We start from the raw sequence: 19,683 nt of genomic DNA on the forward strand, positions 1-19,683 counted from the left end.
CTCTCCCTTCCTACCTTTCTATTTTTTTAATATTAATAAGATTGCCAAAAAGAAAGAAATTAATGCTCTAATTTTTTTTCTTGATACAAAAAAGGGAGAAGAGTAACTCCAAATTTTTTATTATTTTTATTCTACAAAGAGGTGGGTACTTTCTTCTAAAATTTTTTAACTTATTAAACTACTTTAATGGTGGAATAAATTTCGTAAAAAATAACTTTATGGGTATATTAATAATAAGGTTATAGTTTATGAAGGTAAAATAATAATAATTTTGACCGTTAATCTTAGAGATAAGGTGACTAAAAAGTAACATTAATTGTTTTACTCTCTCTCTCTCTCTCTCTCTCTCTCTCTCTCTCTCTCTCTCTCTCTCTCTCTCTCTCTCTCTATATATATATATATATATATATATATATATATAAACACACACACACATGTATGAACTGATTAACTCTGCAGCATAATATTCCATTGAGTACACAGATAGTAGCTAAAGAATAGGAAACATGGGAACAATTGATATTTGCCCTAGCAAAATTCATATTCTTGCTTTCCCTTTTCCTGCGAAAGGTCATATAAATCCTATGTTACACCTCTGCAACCGCCTGGCTGCGAAACATTTCATGGTTACACTGATTACCACAGCTTCTACATTCAAGTCTGCTAAAACCACAGCCATCAGCTCCATCAAGATCGAGTGTATTCCAGATGACTCCGAAGAACCCGTTGAAGAAGATGCCAAAGGCTATTTCACAAGGCTCAGAGCTGCTGCTTCCAAAGGCTTGGTGGAACTGGTTGATAAATATAGAAAGACAGATCCGTTTCCTCCCAGATTGGTGATTTATGACTCAACTATGCCTTGGGTTCTGAACTTAGCTCACTGGATGGGACTTCGCGGAGCTTCTTTCTTTACTCAATCTTGTGCTGTTTGTGCTCTTTACTACCATATGGACCAAGGAACAATACAGCTTCCTCTTGATGAGTCTGTTACTGTAAAATTGCCTTCAATGCCAGCACTTGAAAGCACTGATCTTCCTGATCTCCAGTACTTCCCTGATCCAGATAGTGTTGTCACGAGGCTCCTTCTTGATCAGTTCTCGAACATTGACAAAGTTGATTTCATTCTGTTCAACACTTTCGAAGAATTGGAGGACGAGGTAAGTTGGAAATGCTAATTATAATCCAGTGAATATACATCATTGATGGATTTTTTTGGCTGATAATTCATGTAACTTTGTCAAACTATATGATATTCCTGGACGGCCATAAGCAAAATTTTAATCATGTGAAAAATTTTCTTTTTTGTTTTAAAGAAAAAATTGATTTCGGATGACTAGTTTGTGCTAGCTTTGTCAAATAGGATATTATAATCGGCAATTAATTAACGTTGTACAAGAGCCGAATTGAGGAATTTTTTATAGTGTTTTGGTTAGGCATGTCAATTGAACCATCTGAATCAGGTTTTAACAAACTCAAACTCAGTTTATATAGTTAGTAACACTTTCAAATTTCGAGTTACGAGTTTTGGGTTGATAAATATAAATCTCATACTTGACTTACAAGATATTCGAGTTGTTAGTCAAATTCGGGTTTAACCCAAATTCATTTATTACTCTTTAATTTCTTTAATATAATTATTATGACTATTAAATTCTAAAGTTAATTTAACATCCGTAGGACCACAATATTAAAACTATATACGAAACAGTAACAATTCATTAAAAAGTATATAAAGCAAGAAATTTCCAACAATAATAAATTCAGTTACTTCAAAGTACATGAAAAATAGTAACAAAATATGATCAACAATCAATACATCTTCAAAGGTCCCCAATTTGCTCATACTAAGATTTGTCCTTATGAATCTTTTGATATAATTTTGAATATTTAATATTTCTTATATATATTAATATATTTTATCGAGTTTGACTCAGCTCATGTTTAATCCGAGTCTAATATTTAGGGCCAATCTCAGCCTAATTCAAAGATTAGGCTCATCGGATTTTGTCTCGGGTCGAGTTCAAACTAGCCTGACTCTATTGGTAGTTCTAGATTTGGTGTCCCTAAATTCTCTGATAGGCTTTGGCTAGTCTCCAAATGTTGTGCCAATTGGGGATCTGTTAATTATTTATTTGCTTTTCTTTTTCCAAAGAAATGATATTGCTGATTTTTTGTCAATCATCTCTATCTACTCTATTTCTACTTCTATTCCTATTCTAACCTATTTTAGGAGGTGATTCAACTGGATAAAAAAAAATCGACGGGAACTGAGTTACTCTCGGACCATACGGGTGCACTATACACCTATATGGATTTGGAGAAGCCACATTAATGATAAAGTAATGGGAGGCAAGGTTTTAACTCTTAACCTCCCACCCCACAAAAATTTAAGCCTTTTGTGGTGGCCAACTACTCTAAAGATGGTTAAAAAGGAGGAGTGCAACACGAGTACTTTTCAAAGGGTCACCTATCTTAGTATTATTCTCACCCAATCGCACTTAACTTCGAAGTTCTAAGGGATCCAGTACAAAAACTAGATTCAAAGATTCTTGATAGTGTACTCTTAAAGCTAGATTCAGAGATTCTTGATGTGAAGAATTTTCCAACAATAATATATCCAATGAGTTCAAAGTAAGGATGGCAACGGGGCGGGGTTGGGGCGGGAAACGCCCCCGCCTACAAATTACCCCCGCCCCCGCCCCGTCCCCATCCCACCCCGCCCCGCTTCTCCCGTAGGGGCACCCGTGGGACTAATAAAAATTTTTTATATAATTTTATTATAGTTAAATTTCAGCAAATAATCAAGTACTAAAATATCACATCACCAAATTCTTATTCATTGTAATTTCACAATTGAAACTTATAAAAACAATCAAACAAAAGTTATTTGAATACAATCCAACATGATGAAATAAATACAACTAAAGTAGTCAAGTTTTCACTTTTGGCGCAAATACAACCACTAATTCATTATTGTACCTGTGCTTTTTTTTTTTTGTGAAAAAAATGCTATTGTATTAAGTGTAATTAGGGATTTAGTATAAATGTATTAGTAAATTTAATATAACCAATTAATAATTTGTATTAGTACACATATATAATTATTAGTATAATTGATAATATCAATTATATTACATGTACTAATATACATTATATGATACATATAATTAATAATATCATTATCATAAGTTTGTAACTAATTAAATTATCTGTTATATAGAATTATATACATATATATTTTATATATTTATTTATTTAAAGCGGGTAGCGGGGCGGGGGATAGGGAGCGGGTACACTCCCCCGCCCGCCACCCCGTTTCTAAACCGGGGGGGGGGGGGGGGGGGAAATTCCCCCGGGGGGCAGGTGCCCGCATTGCCATCCTTGGTTCAAAGTATACAGAAAAATAGTAATAAAACATGATCAGCAATCAATACATCTTCAAAAGTCCTCAATTTGTTTGTACTAAGATTTGTCCTTCTGAATCTTTTGACATAATTTGTGTATTTAATATTTCTTATATGTATTAATATATTTTGATAAATAACTCATAAATATAAAGCATTAGTATCATATATTTAGATATGTATACACCAAAATATGAATATATATACCAAATTATATATTTCTTATACCATCCAAATTAATTATATATATATATATATGTATATGTATATATAAAAATGTAGATTAAAGGGTCGAGCCTATATCAAATTTAAGCCTAATAAGAACCAAACTCACCTCACATTTAATTTGGATATAATATTTAGGCCCAAATTCAGCCCAACTCAATGAAAGATTAGGCTTATCAGGTTTTTTCTTGAGCTAAGTTTGGCTTGGCGGGACCCTATTAATAGTTCTAGTTTTGGTACCCCCAAAGACTATTCTCTAATAGGCTGCCCAATATATCAAAAGTGAAATTTTGGCTAGCCTCTAAATGTTGTGCCAATCTATGATTTTAAACTAGGATCACACTAATTCGTCTAACCGATTGTATCGAAAACCGGTCAGTTATCCAATTCGAGTCTCTTTAAAAAACAGTCAGTCAAAGATTTGGTCAAACTCAATCAAAGACTGGGTTTGACAGAGAAGTGGTAAAATTGGTTAGAATTAGTTTTTTTTTCACAATTTCTCCATTCTTATGGGTTTTTTTTTATTGTGAAAAAGAAGCACTTTGAAATAGATTAGTCAAAAGCAAAGTAGAATTAAGTCAATGAGAAAGCATTATTGTGTTTCATTAGAATCTCATGCGACATCCTCTTTACTAAATTGAGGGAATTTAAAAAAAAAAAAAAAAAAAGAGTCCTGAGAAAGTGTATAACTTCAAAAAACCTAAATTATAAAAAAAAAAAAGAAGAAGAAGAAACTGGACTCATTGCCATTCTGATGGCTTTTATTTCTTCTTCTTCCCTTTTTTTTTCCATTCTTTTGATCTTTGAATAGCACAAAGAATTAGTGTCAAATGAAGTTAGAAACCTAGATTAGAAGAAAATTTTCATTCTCTAAATTCACAAGCTCGATTTCATGCAAAAGTTTTGAAAGATTTGAAATCAAATAAGAGGAAAAAAAAGGAACAAAGAAGGGAAGAGAACAAAGAGGAGGGAAAAAGGGAAGAGAACAAAGAAGGGAAGAGAACAGAGAGGAGGGAAAAAGGAAAATAATGAAAAAAAAAAGAGAGTTTTTGTATGCATTTGATTTGCGTGAGATAAAAGAAAGGAAGAGATTTGTGGACCTTATGATGGAGAGAAGAAGAAGGAACAAAGAAGAAGAAGCAAAGACAAGATGAAAAGGAAAGAAAGAGGCGGCTAACAAAAAGGATACGATCGGTTTAGCATTTATTAGCTTTAAATGCCCCAAAAAGTTTTATAAGCTCATTTTGACCCCCTATTGTTTTAATAAATTATAAAATAACCTATTACGTTTTCTAAATTACATTTTTTACCTTTAACTTTTTAAAATTTTTAAGTGGAACCCTTTAGGCTAAATTTAAACACATCAAATATGTATGTAAAGTTATAAACCACCAATTTCAAAGGAATTTTTATATATTAGATTGATTATATATTATTTGTAGATATTTATAATGTATTTATAATGTCATCTAATTTGACTTTCGAATTAATCAGTCGAATCCGCTGACCCCTAATCTTTACCGAGTCACTATCTAGTTTGAGTTTTAAAATATAGGTGCCAACAGGGGATCCTTTAATTCTTTATTTACTTCTCTTTATCCAAAGAAATTATATTGCTGATTGATTGACCAAATGTTGAGTCAAATCGTCCACCACTTTTCTGATTTTCAGGACTTGTTAATCGTGTTACTGTTATACTTTATTTATCAGGTGGCAAAATGGATGGCAGAAAGGTGGACAATTAAGACAGTTGGACCAACAGCTCCACTACTTTTTGTAGACAAGAGACTGCAGAATGGAAATGATCAACAAGGAAACTATCTGTTTGAGACAAACGCTGAAGCTTGCTTAAAATGGTTGGACGAAAGAGAAACATGTTCTGTAGTTTATGTATCGTTTGGGAGCATAGCAGCGCCCGATAAATCTCAGATCGAGGAAGTGGCAGAGGCCCTCCTGAGGAGCAACTGCAAATTCCTTTGGGTATTCAGAGAAGAAGAAGAGAGTAAGCTGCCAAAGAATTTCAAGTCTGAGTCTTCAGAGCAAGGCCTAATCATAAACTGGTGTCCACAACTTGAGGTTCTAGCCCACCGGACGATCGTGTGTTTCGTGACTCATTGTGGATGGAATTCAACCATTGAAGCTCTGAGTGCAGGCGTGCCAATGATAGCAGTGCCACAATGGATTGATCAAACTACAAATGCTAAGTTTATTGCTGATGTATGGCAAACGGGGCTGAGAGTGAAGCTAAATGATAAAGGATTTGTCGGAAGAGAAGAGTTTGAGTATTGTATCAGAGAAATTACTGGTGGTGAAAAGGGGAAGGAGATCAGAAGAAATGCTAAGAAATGGAAGGAATTGGCCATACAGGCAGTAGGAGAAGGTGGAAGTTCTGATAGGAACCTTGAAGATTTTGCGACCTCACTTTTGTGCCTACCATAATGCGTTCCTGCTCTCTTGGGAGGTTGTGGATGGAAACTATCTGAAATAAGAATTCTGTATAAGTATTTTAATAATAAAACGAGGATAAGATTTGAGCAAAGTAAGATATTGAGAAGCTTCTGATTCTCAATAAAAAGATCATTCTAAATACTATTTTCCTCACACTCCTTTCTTTCTTCTATATTCTGTTTTCTTTGAGCAAAGTAAGATATTGGGAAGTTTCTGCTTCTCTTGGTTGTGCAGATCAAAGGGAAGCAACAACTATAGAGTTGGGCTGTTATATTCTGGAGGCGGCGTGCTAAACTTTCTGCATCGATTAAAAAAAATACCGTAGGGGTGCGTATCATCTTAAAGAGAGCGTTCTACGCGCCTCAACCCTACCAAACTTTTTAGTAGCTGTCAAATTCAAGGTGGTTGGATTAAAGATCAGAAGTTGTTCGTGTACTGTCTTCCAATAATTTTAAGATCTAATCCGCACATCAACCCATGTCAAATTAACTTTTGATGGTACAAATTATTTGCATTTATTAATGCAATATTGAGGTATGAGATTTTTGTTTATTTCTTTGTTAAATTTTATCAGAGAAATTACTATTACTTATATGATTATTTTGGTCTAGAACCAACAGAATCTATAATTGTTTAGAAGGATTTAGAATATGCTTCTTTTGTAGGAGAAATTTTATGTTCGCCACTTGTTAGTGTGTTTGGATAGTAGATTATTTGAAAGAATTTTTAAAAATATATATCATAATACTTTTTTGATATGATGTACGTGAAATAAAAAAGCCATCTTACCAAACTCATGTTAAGAACAGATTTTGGGAATTAAATTATTTATATTTTTTGGTAAAAATACCCCACAATGAAATATTTGTGACAGGTGCAAATGGTACGTCCAATAACAAATGGTCATCGATAAAATACAATAACGAATGAACCAAAACACGTGCATGAGATATCAGTTTAGAAAGTAGTGATGCTAAATTCAACTACAACTATAAAAATTGAGTTTCTTTTCTCGCTATTGTGTAAACACTAACGAGTTTTTTCTCTTTGTTTCATTCGATTGGATAAAAAAAAAAAAAGTTTAGGAGGAGAACAAAGGTTAATTTTCCATAAGGTTAGGGTCGATGACAATCCCTTATGCTTAGTTATAATTATTTCTTTACAGATCGTCTATCAGTTAACAAAAAAAAACAGACAAAGATTAATTAATGCACTGCTCATACATCTCACGAAAATATGAAGACGACATCAGAAAATTTAATCCAGAAAAGTTTCACATCCTTTAGACAACCAGAACAAATAGCAAAGTATTCTACAAAAACAACTACTATGAGTTGCCACACCGTGCTGGATGAAGGAGAAGACGCCATACAAGGCCGGCGTCCCAATCAAAAGGAGTATGAACGTAAAATACAGGGTGTGGGAAGGACGGCGTAATGGAGAAATAAAATAATCAAGTGGTTCAACCGATCTCACTTATTAACCCGAGATTGATTGGGTCTTCTTCTTTTTTTTTTTGGCTTGGTGCTCACTTTTTTGCCCATTTTTGGTCCGATTATTAATTTTATTGGTATTACATTTTCATTACATGCAGATTTATTTCATATGATTATGATTCCCCTTACGGGTTCCATTAACTACTAACATTGTAAGATAAATATTGATACCTACCAAACTAACGTTATGCCAAATTTGATCACTGAAGTTATTTCTAAGACTTGATGGAAACTGGGTCTAAAAATGGATCTCCTGGTGATAGCTTTTCTAAGGCTAGAATTGCATCGTACCAAAGAAAACGAATTTAGAGGAGTACTATCGTTGATTTCAGTCACTAGCAATGGCGGTGGATGACGATCGCTGCCTAACCTACCGCCCGGATTCTATCATGGGCGCCGCCCTGATGGCTTAGTTTTTTTCTTAGATAATTAGAGGAAGAAGAAGACAAAAATAAAACAAGAAAAGAAAAGAAGATGGCTTTTGAGGATATATTGGAATTAGAGTTGTCAATCCTGCCATTTGAACCGAACTTTTTTCAAATTTAGAGTCAATTCATATAGTTAGTTTCACTTTTGGATTTCAAGTTATGAGTTTTGAGTTGATAAATTTGAAACTCATGCTTAGTTCACCAAATATTCGGACTGCGAGTCTAATTCGGGTTTAGTCTAAACTCACTTATTGCTCCTTAATTTCCTTAATATAATTACTATGACTATTAAGTTCTAAAACTAATTTAACATCATAAGATCACTATATTAAAACTGTATACAAACTAGTAACAGTTCATTAAAAATTATACAGACCAAGAATTTTTCAACAATAATGTATCCAAATTAGTTCAAAGCACGTGAAAAATAGTAATAAAGTATGATCAACAATCAACACATCTTCAAAAGTTGTCAATTTGCTGGTACTAAGATTTGTCCTTCTGAATCTTTTTGACATAATTTTGTCTATTGAATATTTGTTATATATATTAATATATATTTTGATACATAATCATGAGTATAAAGCATTAATATTATTTATATATATATATATATATATCTGTGTGTGTGTGTGTGTGCAAATTAAAGAGTCAGGCCTATATCCGTTTTGAGTCTAATAAGGTCCAATCTCAATTCACATTTAATTCGGATCTAATATTTAGAACCAAATTTAACCCAAATCAATGAAAGGTTATATTCATCGGACTTTTTTTAACTTGGGCTTGGGCTGACTCGATCCCATTGACTGTCCTAATTAGGACTTGCATTGCATACTTTTTGCTGACATCACCAAAAGAAACAGTCAAACATCTATTGATTAACAATAAATGGGTAGTTGTTATAGATTTATAAGCTTGAAGGTTGGTTTCATAATTTCGCCAAATCTCAAGGATAATTTGGTAGTTTGGCTAAATCTCGAGGGAGATAAATGTAATTAAACCAAAGAATGATCTTTGAGCAAGGAAGCCCAATAAATCGATCGCCTTTGACATATCTCCTAGCAAAAGTTTCCCCGTCATCGGCTTTCGACTAAAGAAATGGTTAGAAGATTTTCTTCTATTCTCTCATGGAAAAGAAATTGGATATTTGGAAAATTATTCCGGTTCTTATATTAGCCCTTACAAAATAATTGTAAGGATGGCTTTTGGTTCAATTAGCACCGTTGTTGTATTTCCTTCAGAAGTTAGATTTGCACTTACGTACATCATTGTATTTGTATAAGAATAAAATTCATGCGTACAATGTACCATAGATCCAGGGCTAGCTCCTGCAATGTACCAAAAAGAAAAACAAAATGAGCAATTAGAGGGTGGTAGAAACTACAAGTCAAGAACAAATCTCCATACATGTTCAGATATCATTGATCAGGCTTTAAGATTTCTTTCGTACATCTTTTCTTTGCTGTAACGAATTAACTGACATTAGCACGCAAATTATGCAAGAGAAGTTCAGGTTTCTTGAAAACCCATCATCTGTCCTGTCCAAACTTGCTTCTAAAGAAGTGAAATGGGACCAAAAAGTACTACTGCCATTGACTATGGCTGAAGACTGAAATTATGCGTACAACAAAGTAATTTTATTGTACAATAGACTACGTAAAATATGTCACACAACTGCATTGAAAAACTCAATTTCATGAAAGTACACAACTGTAGAAGCATAACGTATTGAATAGGAGAAATAAGCTCCAAATTTCTATTTCCATAGCCAGACAGCAGATTTCTTTAACTTCATTATGATCCCCTGAGCAATCTGAAAACTGAGAACAACTAGTTGCTAGAGAGCTAAAACTACGAGACTCCAAATTAGGAGCAGATTGGCTGTGACCCAAGTGTTGAAAACTTAGAATAGATCGAGCCCAAACATTCAAATAGTCAGAGAAAATCTTCTGCCGCCTCAATATTGCTCTAGAAGCCATTTTCAAGTCTCTGACGCCACAAAACGATTAATTGGATCACATCTCCCAGAAGCACCTGATCAAACCAATGATAATCAGTATCAGTACCATTCATATTCATGGCATAAGCAAGAAAATCAGCGCAAAAGAGTAACTAGCAAGCACACACTAATGAAAATGAATGCATTTCCTTCTTGATTGTACTTACATTGTTCATCAAAATCAAATATGACTTGCATATCATGCAGACAAACAGATACATGCAATGTATACACTCCCTGTGATGGCTTTTTTTTCAATTGAGTTTTTTGATGCAGTTTTGTGACTGGAAACAAGCATCATGAAAGTACCGAGTACTAAATCATTAGAACATGTCTAACTTAGTATATTTCTTGCTATAATCCGTCAGTACTAGCTTATGAGGCTAGCATGAAGCGTACATCAGTTAGATTAGTGCTTGGGAAGTGTTCCCGACTGTGGCTTGGGAAGTATTAACTCCCATGTAGAGATACGAGTCACCAGCGGGCGATAGTCATTGCAAAAGATTCAAGAAGAGAGGCTCAGCAGCAGAAGTTAAGCTTTCCATTACTGTGTTAACAGGGTCACAAAACCTGAAGTATTAGCATATTCACATTAGTAGAAACTGGCGGAGTTATCCCCTACAGTCCTTCAGATTCAGCTGTATTATCCTCCTCAGCTCGACCGCCCAACTTCACTATATCTTCGACAAGAATCTTTCCATCTGTTATCCACAAAAATCATGAAAACCACATATCAAAAAGGACCAAGCAGAATTCCTTCAGTAAGAACTGAGAAAGTTGTGTCTGAAAGCACATAGAATCTACCGAATTTGAAGATCCAAAAACTACCAAATTGAAATCAGTAAAGGTCACTTGTTCAACAATCTGTCTTGGCATAAAAAGATTCCAGTTTTGCATCACAAGATTGTTCACAGGACAATAGCAGGAACCTAATAAGATATATTTTGTCTAAAGGGAAATGGTGTTCAAAACAGAAAGACCTACTTTATGATAAGCCGTTTCGATAATATACATTCGAATGTTCAGCAGGGACCTTCAGCACATTACCCACTTCATTTTAACTAGCATAAACACTGCACTAGCTAAAAGCCGCATAAATGTCTAGAAGTTGTACTAGCTAGGCACAATTTGTTTTACCGTGCCCCTTGCTGTGGAAGCCGTTTTTGTTTTTTTTTTTGGGGCGGGGCGGGGGAGGGAGGGAGGAGGAAGAGGGGGGGAAGGTCCAGTATAGAAGGAATGATCTCTGCGCTCATGAGCTTCTCTAGCACTCAAATCTATCCCCAAAAGCCTTGGTTGGTTAATTGGGTTCACAAGCTCTCTCAACATACAACCCAAAACATAAACCAACAAAGCAAACTCATAATATGGAATATCACAGGCGAGTGGGAGATATCTGCACTTACCTCTATCTTTTGAAAGGTTGCTAATGAGTTCTTGAACCCCTTCTTTGCCTAAAGTATCTTTCAAGTACATCGCTGCAGCTGCCACCTCCTCCGGAGTAACTTTCCCATCATGATCTCTGCAAAAGTGCAGCAGTAATCATAGACTTGTATAAATGGAGTATTGTTAATTAAAACAGAGCCCCAATTGGATTGAGTAGATGTCGCTCATTGTAGTTAAATGGCTAAGTTTATCTTATAAACAACTAAAACAACCTCAAGTTACATGCTTGTTACTCAATAGGTGCCTAATCTCTCTAAAAGAATCTTCCATGAGAGAAGACGAGAATTCACAAGGAAAGACCAAAAATCCAGAGAAAAAACAAAGGACACATCCAACAACGGATCAAAAATATTTGAAAAAAACTACCTCACTATCTCCACATCTTTAATTGATTTACAAATTTTATTCATACCAGTTTTCTTAAAGCTCAACTTTTAACAATATAAATGTTTGCCAAAGGCATTATGTTCCTAATATTTGTCAAAGTATTGATCTTGTGAGTCAGCAAATTGAATCACCATTATTAAGTTTTCTAATGAACTCAGAAAACATAACCACCAGCCAGTTAACTGCATCTTTATATTAGTCTGTATGTAAGAATGGGAATTTTGAAACAAGGCACAACCAGCTACACAATAAGCAAAGTAAGTATAATCCACAAGGGACTTTAGTCACCTGTCAAGCACTCGCCAATGATCACCAATCTGTGCATCCACATCATCAATTTCTTTCTCAAGGTTCTGTAGCATGGCATCAACCTGTTTGTTGCAACAAAGTACATTTTCAGATGATTATCGATGGTAAGTTTCTATATGCTCTTGTTCTTGTTTTCTAACATTTTTTCTCTTTTCTGTTTTTCCTTTTCTTTCTTTTGACTTCTATTTTCGTTTTGCTTTTCTACTCCCCTCAGGGGAGGCCTGGTTTAGTTGTTTTAAGGAACATAAAAGTTTTACCTTGTCAATTAGTGCAGATGAAACCTCGTCTGTATCAGCTTCATTAGCATCTTCAGTTTCAACACGAGCAGCTCTATATGCCTTCATTGCTTCTGCTTCAGCCTCTGTGCCTTCTTTATCTACCATGCTGTTGTAAAGTTCGATCTGGCAAGATGAAGAAACTCTACTCTGAGAAAGTTAAATCTTTTTTTATGCTTTATGAGATCAGTTTATATTCTTGTCACCAGAAACTCAGCCCAGAATATTTCCCCAAACAAGCATTCAATTAACTACAGTGGTATCATGCCAACAAGTCTTAGACAACCTAGAACCATAACAAGGTATAAAATTGTAACAACAAAACGTACCTATCTTCTAAGCTCTTATCCATTATGTAAAGGTTAAACAAAATATACAAAATACTTCAACAGCAATGAACATAGCATGTTCAAAATTCAGGCAGTAAGGCTCAGTTATCCAAATACAGAGTCCAACAAAGGCTAGAACTATTGACTAATAAGGATTTGGATATGACACAAATAAAAGAACAAACACAAAAGACCCAAAACAAGATACAGAATTTACAAGTTCATTTGCTTTAATGAGCTAAACCTATTCACTTTTTCATTGCTATCTTAGCAAATTTAACATCCATAGAATCAGTAACAATCAGCAAAAGCGTAAAAACTAGTTTCCCACTGAGATATTTGAAGGTCAAAGAATCAGACTGTCCCAAAAGCATGAACAAAAATGTCAACTTTTCAGAAACCCATGTCTCCATAGGAAGTCATAACAAAGCAGTTAAAGGAATGGTAAAAGAAATTGATTGCTCATTCAGAAAACAAAAATTCTCTCTGTTCTTTTTTCCCCTTTACCAAAATTTAGGAGGTAAACTGCTTTAACCATACCTCTTTATTGACAAGCCTCAGAAATGCTTCACGCTCTCTGCTCACAGACTGAAGAATACAACACAAAGGAATTAACTAGAACCAATTTTTCATGAAAATATCGGATGTCAAACAGAACAAATTTATGAGCCATTCTTACAGAAGCAGCAGCTAAAACAGCCAATGCACGACTAATTTCGCAAAGCTGGTCTCGCTTGTCTAATGCTCTTGCTCTAGCTCGTTCTTGTGCTTCCCTAGCTGTTGGAATAGTCATCTCTTTCAAAGCCACATCCTCTCGACTACCAACACTTTCCTTCTTTCTGGCTAGCTCTTCTTCCTCTTTTTCTTCCTCCTCCTGCAGTTAATTGCAATACAGTCATCAAATCAAAGCTGAATTTATGAGGCTAAAAAGCTTTCCAGCCGATTTCAAGAAACATAGGACTGAGAAAAAGAAATAAGTTTTAGAAAATTTACCTTGATGAGCTCCTCTTCCATCTCCAGGAACTCTAATTTTCTTCTCCTGTCAGAAACGGAGTCTTCTGTGCCCACAGTATCCACAACTTCATCAGGGAGTGAAGACAATGTAGCCCGTACTGCTTCCTCAGGCTTCACCTTCCCAGAAACAGTAAAAGCTCTATTTACAACATATAGACAATTAGATCAGCAATAGCCAATACAGGAGTTGAAACTGAACAACAATGTTGTTTGTGTACCTTGAAAGGATCAAAAGTGAAGATGGCACAGAGTGATTGAGTGACAAATCTAACCAGTCACGAAGCTGCAAGGATATGCCAAAGTAATTTTTTTTAATTCCCAGTATGACAATTCAGTAGAAAATCTAGAACAAAGAAGTGACACAAACTAGCCTCAATCAAGGGGTCCTCTTCGGAAAGTCGAACATTTTTGTGCATATAAGAAGATATGGTGAATGCATGCTTGCATGTATGCATGTGTAAAGTTTGAGTTTTTCCCATTCTCTTTTCAATCCACTAGTGGGGAAAGGAAAAGGATGGGAGCATTTTCCGCTTTATATGACAAGTTAGAGCCACATGAATGCGAAGAAAGTTAAAACAACAAAATTTTGCAATTGTAAAATTTCAGGATGCAGTCTGATATTTAAAGGGCTTATGCTGAACAACCTTGGAAAAAAATAAGGACCAACTTCATTTGGTGGTATTCAACAAGAAGTGCCAGATTAAGAAGACTCATTATACAGAAATGACTTGTGCTTTAAAGTAAGAGTGCAGACCCCTCCTGTATGACTTTTCCGTTTACATACAAGAACAATGTGTCGTATGTTTCTTGGGTTAGGATAAAATTTATACTTTCTTGAACTCCACTATGCACAACATTCATGTAAATTCTGTAGCATGAAAGATTACCAAAGCTACTCATCTCCTTGGGCATTAAAATTAGTACATAACTCCTACGTGAATCACCAGTTTAAATAAGCCACGAATCAAAATACTGGGAGATCTACATCCAAATATGGTGCCGAAAGAATGTGGTCTAAATGATCAATCCAAATATGAAGTACTAACTTTGTTGACCTCATGAAAGGTCAATCCACCAATGTTGATTGAGATCAATTTTCAGAGGGAGGAAAAAAAAAGAAGTGGAAACAGCCTCAGACAGGTTAAAGTAGAGAATACCTGTTGGCGCATTTCCTCCACTGAAAGCAGTCCTAGCATGCCACGCTCTCTACAGTCCTCACGGAGTTCAGCCTCTGATAGAGACTCCACACCTTCCGCTTGAATCAATTTATCATCATTCTTTATGCTATTAATAATATGTATTAAATCTTCAGAAATGATAATACTGTGAACTCAATTAATCATACAGAGGAAAGTAAATTAACAGTTTCATGTGGATAAAGGTATGAAGTTATGCAGAGGATTTGTGTGGACAACAAAACTTTTATCAGGAAATATTTAAGATCAAAGCAACAACAAAATCTGAACAGTTCAACAAATTAAAAAGTCAACATAAGAAAACCAATTTTCCCAATTCAAACACCAAAAAAAAAAAAAAGCAACTCCGCCACATCATTCCAAAGCCATTCTCTTACTAAATTTCTAAAGATATGTAGAAACATTTGATAAGATAGAATAGTAAACAGAGTTAGATCATCCACTTCACCTTTTCAGTCTCTTCCGAAGCATAAAACGCAGATAAGCATCTGTCCCAAAAGGACTGATTCCCATATACTTGCACATATTCACTAGCCGAGGCCTGATGCAGCAAAAAGTTAGAAGATTTAGGCATACAAATCAATCTCATTGACTTAACAAAATAAACATGACAAAGATGGTAAAGAAAACCAAAAAGCAACCAAAGCCGCTTCAACCTGCTTATATTGTCTAACGTGAGTTCATCATTGAACAACTTAGCAAAACCCAAGATTTCCTCATTAGAGACACCAGTTCCTGTTCTGACCTGCATTTTCATTTCATGTGGATATAAAACAAAGCAGTTTTGAGGAATTATGTAACTATACAAACAGCATTAACCGTTTCTGACCCTGTTTAGAAATTCATCAAGATCTGCTGCTGTCTTTCTTGTTTCTCCACTACGTGAGTTCTGAACTTCCTTCGCCATTTCTTTGGCAGTATCCTGAAGAAATTTTGCATATTCTATTCTCGCATTGAGCCTTCTTACCAAATTTTCCTACAAAACAACATGTAATTAACACAGTAACAATGTTAACCTCATACAATTCTTTTAACCACATACAGATTCATCATACATATGTTCTTGTAGAAAGAGCAAAATGCATGGATATCAGGAAAATAAGTGCGCTTGCACTTGTAGTTCAAACAAAAACAGAGGCCAGAGTGTACATGCCTATCCTACTTCTATAGACACTTTTGGATCTCCTTTGAGAATAATAAAAAATGGAAGGACTAAATTGGTCCTAGTTACTCTACTCTTCGGGACGGAGTGGAAGAAGGGAGGGGATTCTCGAACGCGGAAAGGGATCCAATGAATTCGAAAGAATTGAACGAGGAGCCGTATGAGGTGAAAATCTCACGTACGGTTCTGTAGAGTGGCAGTAAGGGTGGCTTATCTGTCAACTTTTCCACTATCACCCCCAAAAAACCAAAAATGAAGTGGTATCTATCAGGAATGATTTTTATCCACCCCAGAAGGCTTCTTACACTTTCTTAGAATGTTTTTTAGGCCAGAAAGCTTCTTACAAGTGGCTAATTCCAATGAAAATAATACAAGCAAATTTTCTAAAACAGATATTCACCAGCAAGGGGTGATTTTACCAAGAAAACATGTCAAGAATTCTCATCAGTTCTAAAGCTTATATTGAATTCGCTAGACTCCTGTTTGGTGGAGTATCTTCACCATCTCCCCAAGATCATGACCATCATGGAACTTTCACGAGGAGAAGAAAATAGGGAAAAGGAAAAAGGGCCTCCTACAGGTAAAGGACATTAAACTTTTAGCATTCACCAGAAAAAACTCTTACCTCTTCTTTCATCTTGTCTTGAAATGTTGATGGTAACATATTTGGGAATAGCTTCAGGAATACAGGTAGCAAGAATTCCATGAATGGCACAATAATAAAAACAGCAAAAGGAACAAGTCTAAAAATATCAGCAGTGGTCCGTGTAAGTTGCTGCCTCTCCCTCCTAGAGAGATTCTTCCCACCTGCAAGTTTCAACAACAATCTTGAACTGATCCTCACATCGGCCCAAAGGAGCTTAGTGCCCAACCAGTAATGCTGCAGTGTTGATTTGAACTCATTTTTCCAGTGAACAAGTTTCTGAGCCCAGTCCTCCCTGAAGAAAAGATAAATCGGGGAATAAGATAAACATACAAATGAAAAGAGAAACATTGTTTGATCAGTATTATTTTCATCCAAATAAACAGACAAGCAGATAGGTAACTCCTCAACCTGCTCATTGAAGCCACAGCTCTCATAGCCGGGCCAATTCCCAAAAATGTGGCCCAAACTCTTTGTAGAACAGACTTAGCAACTTTCTGAGATTCATGCAACCGCTTTGATTTCGCTTTAGCCTTTGCCGTACTCAAACCAACTACAGCTTCATCGCATTCCTCTGGTGAAGCTTCTTTTCTCTTTTTTGAAACCCTTTCCTCATCCTCTTCATCATCACTACCCAAATTAGGTTGCTTTGCAGTAGCTGTAGAAGCATAACGTATTGAATGTGACATCAACCTCACTCCCGTAGGCGAAATAAGCTCCAAATTTCTATTTCCATAACCAGACAGCAAGATTCCATTACTTCTACGCCAAAGCTTCCCTGATGCTGTGAATTTTAATAATTCCTCATTACTGACTTTAACTTCATTATGATCCCTTGAACAATCTGAAAACTGAGAACAACTACTTGCTAGAGAGCTAAAACTACAAGACTCCAAAGTAGGAGTAGATTGGCTGTGACCCAAGTGTTGAAAACTTAGAATAGATCGAGCCGAAACATTCAAATAGTCAGAGAAAATCTTCTGCCGCCTCAATATTGCTCTAGAAGCCATTTTCAAGTCTCTGACTCTACAAAACGATTAATTTGGATCACATCTCCCAGAAGCACCTGATCGAACCAATGAAAATCAGTATCAGTACCATTCATATTCATGGCATAAGCAAGAAAATCAGCGCAAAAGAGTAACTAATAAGCACACACTAATGAAAATGAATGCATTTCCTTCTTGATTGTACTTACATTGTTCATCAAAATCAAATATGACTTACATATCATGCAGACAAACAGATACATGCAATGTATACACTCCCTGTGATGGGCCTTACCAAAAAAAAAAACGAAATATAGCATATACAGTGCATTTGTATGTTCAACAAAAACTAGCATTAGATTCCATATCTAAATTTCCAGCTTCATTCCAGACAGGATAAATAGATAGAAATATAGAATGGGACCTGTTCTTACCCAAAATTGACAAATTTTCCAAAACTTTATTCACCTAACATAAACAACAAAATTAAGCGAAAGATCATTTTAAAATTCATAAAATTACATGGCCGTGCACACAAACAACAAATAAATCACACAGTAATTCTCAAAAATCATACACGCCTTGAGCATTTTGAGAAACAAAACTCATGAAATTTTTCCTCAAAATCAAACCTACTAGTAAAACTTAACTAATTCACCCCAGCATAACAGCACCAAATTAGAAACTACAAATAATCACATATTTGTACTAAAACTTTTCACATATCAAACATGCTTCATTTTCCCCACAGAATTTAAAAAAAAAAAAAAAAAACTTTTATCAAGTAACCAAAAAAAAGAATAAGAGAAAGACAAAAAGTCACAGAGGAAAAGCGAAATTTCTGACAATTAAAACGAACTTGTCGCCCAAGAAATGCGAAATAATTATCGCAACTGAATCAAAATCACTCCGAGCAACAAAATTTTACCTTCAAAAAACAATCAATCAAAATTTAAGAAAAAAAAATAAAATATCGACGTAATACGAAAAGGCATTTTCTTCACTTACAGTACCTTGCGCTTCCCAAATAGAACCAACTTTTCAGCTTATCGCCTTAGAAAACGCGAAATAATCACAAAAAAAAAATCCAAAAATTACAAAAAAAAAAATGTCCGCAAAAATGTAAAGCAATTCTGGAAATTAAACTAAATCAGAAAACAACAAAATTCAGAAAAACAAAAAAAAACCGCAAATACTACAGAAACAACTCCGATCATGATATAATTTTTCACATAACAAACATTAATCGGATAAAACAAAAAAAAAACGGAAAGTTGACTCCAATACTGAAGAAAATGTCAACCACAGGGAGGAATTTAACTTACAGTACCTTGCGCTTAAGGAATTGTACCGAGCTTTCAGCAGAAAATTTTCTCGTTAGAATGCGAAGAATTTTTGGTAGAAATGCAGGTTTTGATCTGGTATTTATTTGGTGCCTGTACGAGGACGAAAAGGAGAAAAGGAGAAAAGGAAGGTGGGGAAGGAAAAAAAAACAAAGAAAGCCGAGTTTTTTGGAAAAAAGTGACCGAGTGGGGTCCGTAGATGGGAAATTATTAGGTGTGGTAATTGTATTGGTGTTTCGGTACACAGCTGTTCTATTGACAATTTGACACCGTTCGATTTAATCTAAATATTTGTCTGCTTTTTTCTTTTTTATTGATAATGAAACTGAAATATTTGTCTCCTTTAAGATTGGAGACTTTTTTATTTCTCTTGGATTTGGGCCTTTAAGTGGGAGTGGACAATTGAGCACAATTAGCAATGAAACTCCAGTCTGGGCTACACAAATTGGAATCTTCTTCTCATTTATTTTTTTTTATTAGAAAGTTAGGAAGTTTACTAATGAAGTTTACCAATCATATGTTGCATACATGCAAGGAGTTTTTTTTTTTTTTACTTCCTAATTCTTTGAGCTCTTGATATCTAGTTATGAAGG

The 19,683-nt window shown here is 35.0% G+C and overlaps 2 protein-coding genes across 4 annotated transcripts; one reads left to right on the plus strand and one right to left on the minus strand.

Moving 5' to 3' along the window:
- The first annotated feature begins 446 nt into the window (after positions 1-446).
- On the plus strand, positions 447-6,216 carry LOC113737747 (UDP glycosyltransferase 9-like). The gene is made up of 2 exons (XM_027264929.2): positions 447-1,157; positions 5,340-6,216. Exons 1-2 carry the CDS (start codon positions 507-509, stop codon positions 6,066-6,068), a joined length of 1,380 nt encoding a protein of 459 aa, XP_027120730.1. The 5' UTR covers positions 447-506; the 3' UTR covers positions 6,069-6,216.
- A 3,400-nt stretch (positions 6,217-9,616) lies between these two features.
- LOC113736989 (uncharacterized) lies at positions 9,617-19,217 on the minus strand. 3 transcript variants are annotated; one of them, XM_027264226.2, is made up of 16 exons: positions 19,078-19,217; positions 17,170-17,824; positions 16,741-17,053; positions 15,783-15,929; positions 15,610-15,698; positions 15,402-15,494; positions 14,915-15,041; positions 13,976-14,040; positions 13,737-13,896; positions 13,423-13,617; positions 13,284-13,331; positions 12,397-12,540; positions 12,119-12,201; positions 11,404-11,519; positions 10,571-10,701; positions 9,617-10,035 (listed from the first exon to the last, which is right to left on the minus strand). In XM_027264226.2, the coding sequence occupies exons 2-15, from the start codon at positions 17,766-17,768 to the stop codon at positions 10,619-10,621; spliced, it is 2,262 nt and encodes a 753-aa protein (XP_027120027.2). In that variant the 5' UTR covers positions 17,769-17,824; positions 19,078-19,217; the 3' UTR covers positions 9,617-10,035; positions 10,571-10,618. The 3 variants fall into 3 exon arrangements, with proteins under 3 accessions (XP_027120027.2, XP_027120028.2, XP_027120026.2); XM_027264227.2 differs by having other exon boundaries at positions 9,917-10,035; positions 10,592-10,701; positions 19,073-19,212; XM_027264225.2 differs by having other exon boundaries at positions 9,917-10,035; positions 19,073-19,212.
- Positions 19,218-19,683: the final 466 nt, after the last annotated feature.

Source organism: Coffea arabica, chromosome 3e, assembly GCF_036785885.1.
Source record: "Coffea arabica cultivar ET-39 chromosome 3e, Coffea Arabica ET-39 HiFi, whole genome shotgun sequence".
NCBI classification, from domain to species: Eukaryota; Viridiplantae; Streptophyta; class Magnoliopsida; order Gentianales; family Rubiaceae; genus Coffea; species Coffea arabica.

What these genes read in the sequence shown, in the direction of transcription:
- LOC113736989 (XM_027264226.2), bottom strand. Translation starts at nt 17,768, where the DNA reads ATGGCTTCTAGAGCAATATTGAGGCGGCAGAAGATTTTCTCTGACTAT. An exon ending in ACGTTAGACAATATAAGCAG is followed by an intron (nt 15,495 to 15,609) that starts GTTGAAGCGGCT and finishes TTGCTGCATCAG; the next exon opens with GCCTCGGCTAGTGAATATGT. An exon ending in TCACTTTTGATCCTTTCAAG is followed by an intron (nt 13,897 to 13,975) that starts GTACACAAACAA and finishes TGTTGTAAATAG; the next exon opens with AGCTTTTACTGTTTCTGGGA.
- LOC113737747 (XM_027264929.2), top strand. Translation starts at nt 507, where the DNA reads ATGGGAACAATTGATATTTGCCCTAGCAAAATTCATATTCTTGCTTTC. An exon ending in TCGAAGAATTGGAGGACGAG is followed by an intron (nt 1,158 to 5,339) that starts GTAAGTTGGAAA and finishes TTTATTTATCAG; the next exon opens with GTGGCAAAATGGATGGCAGA.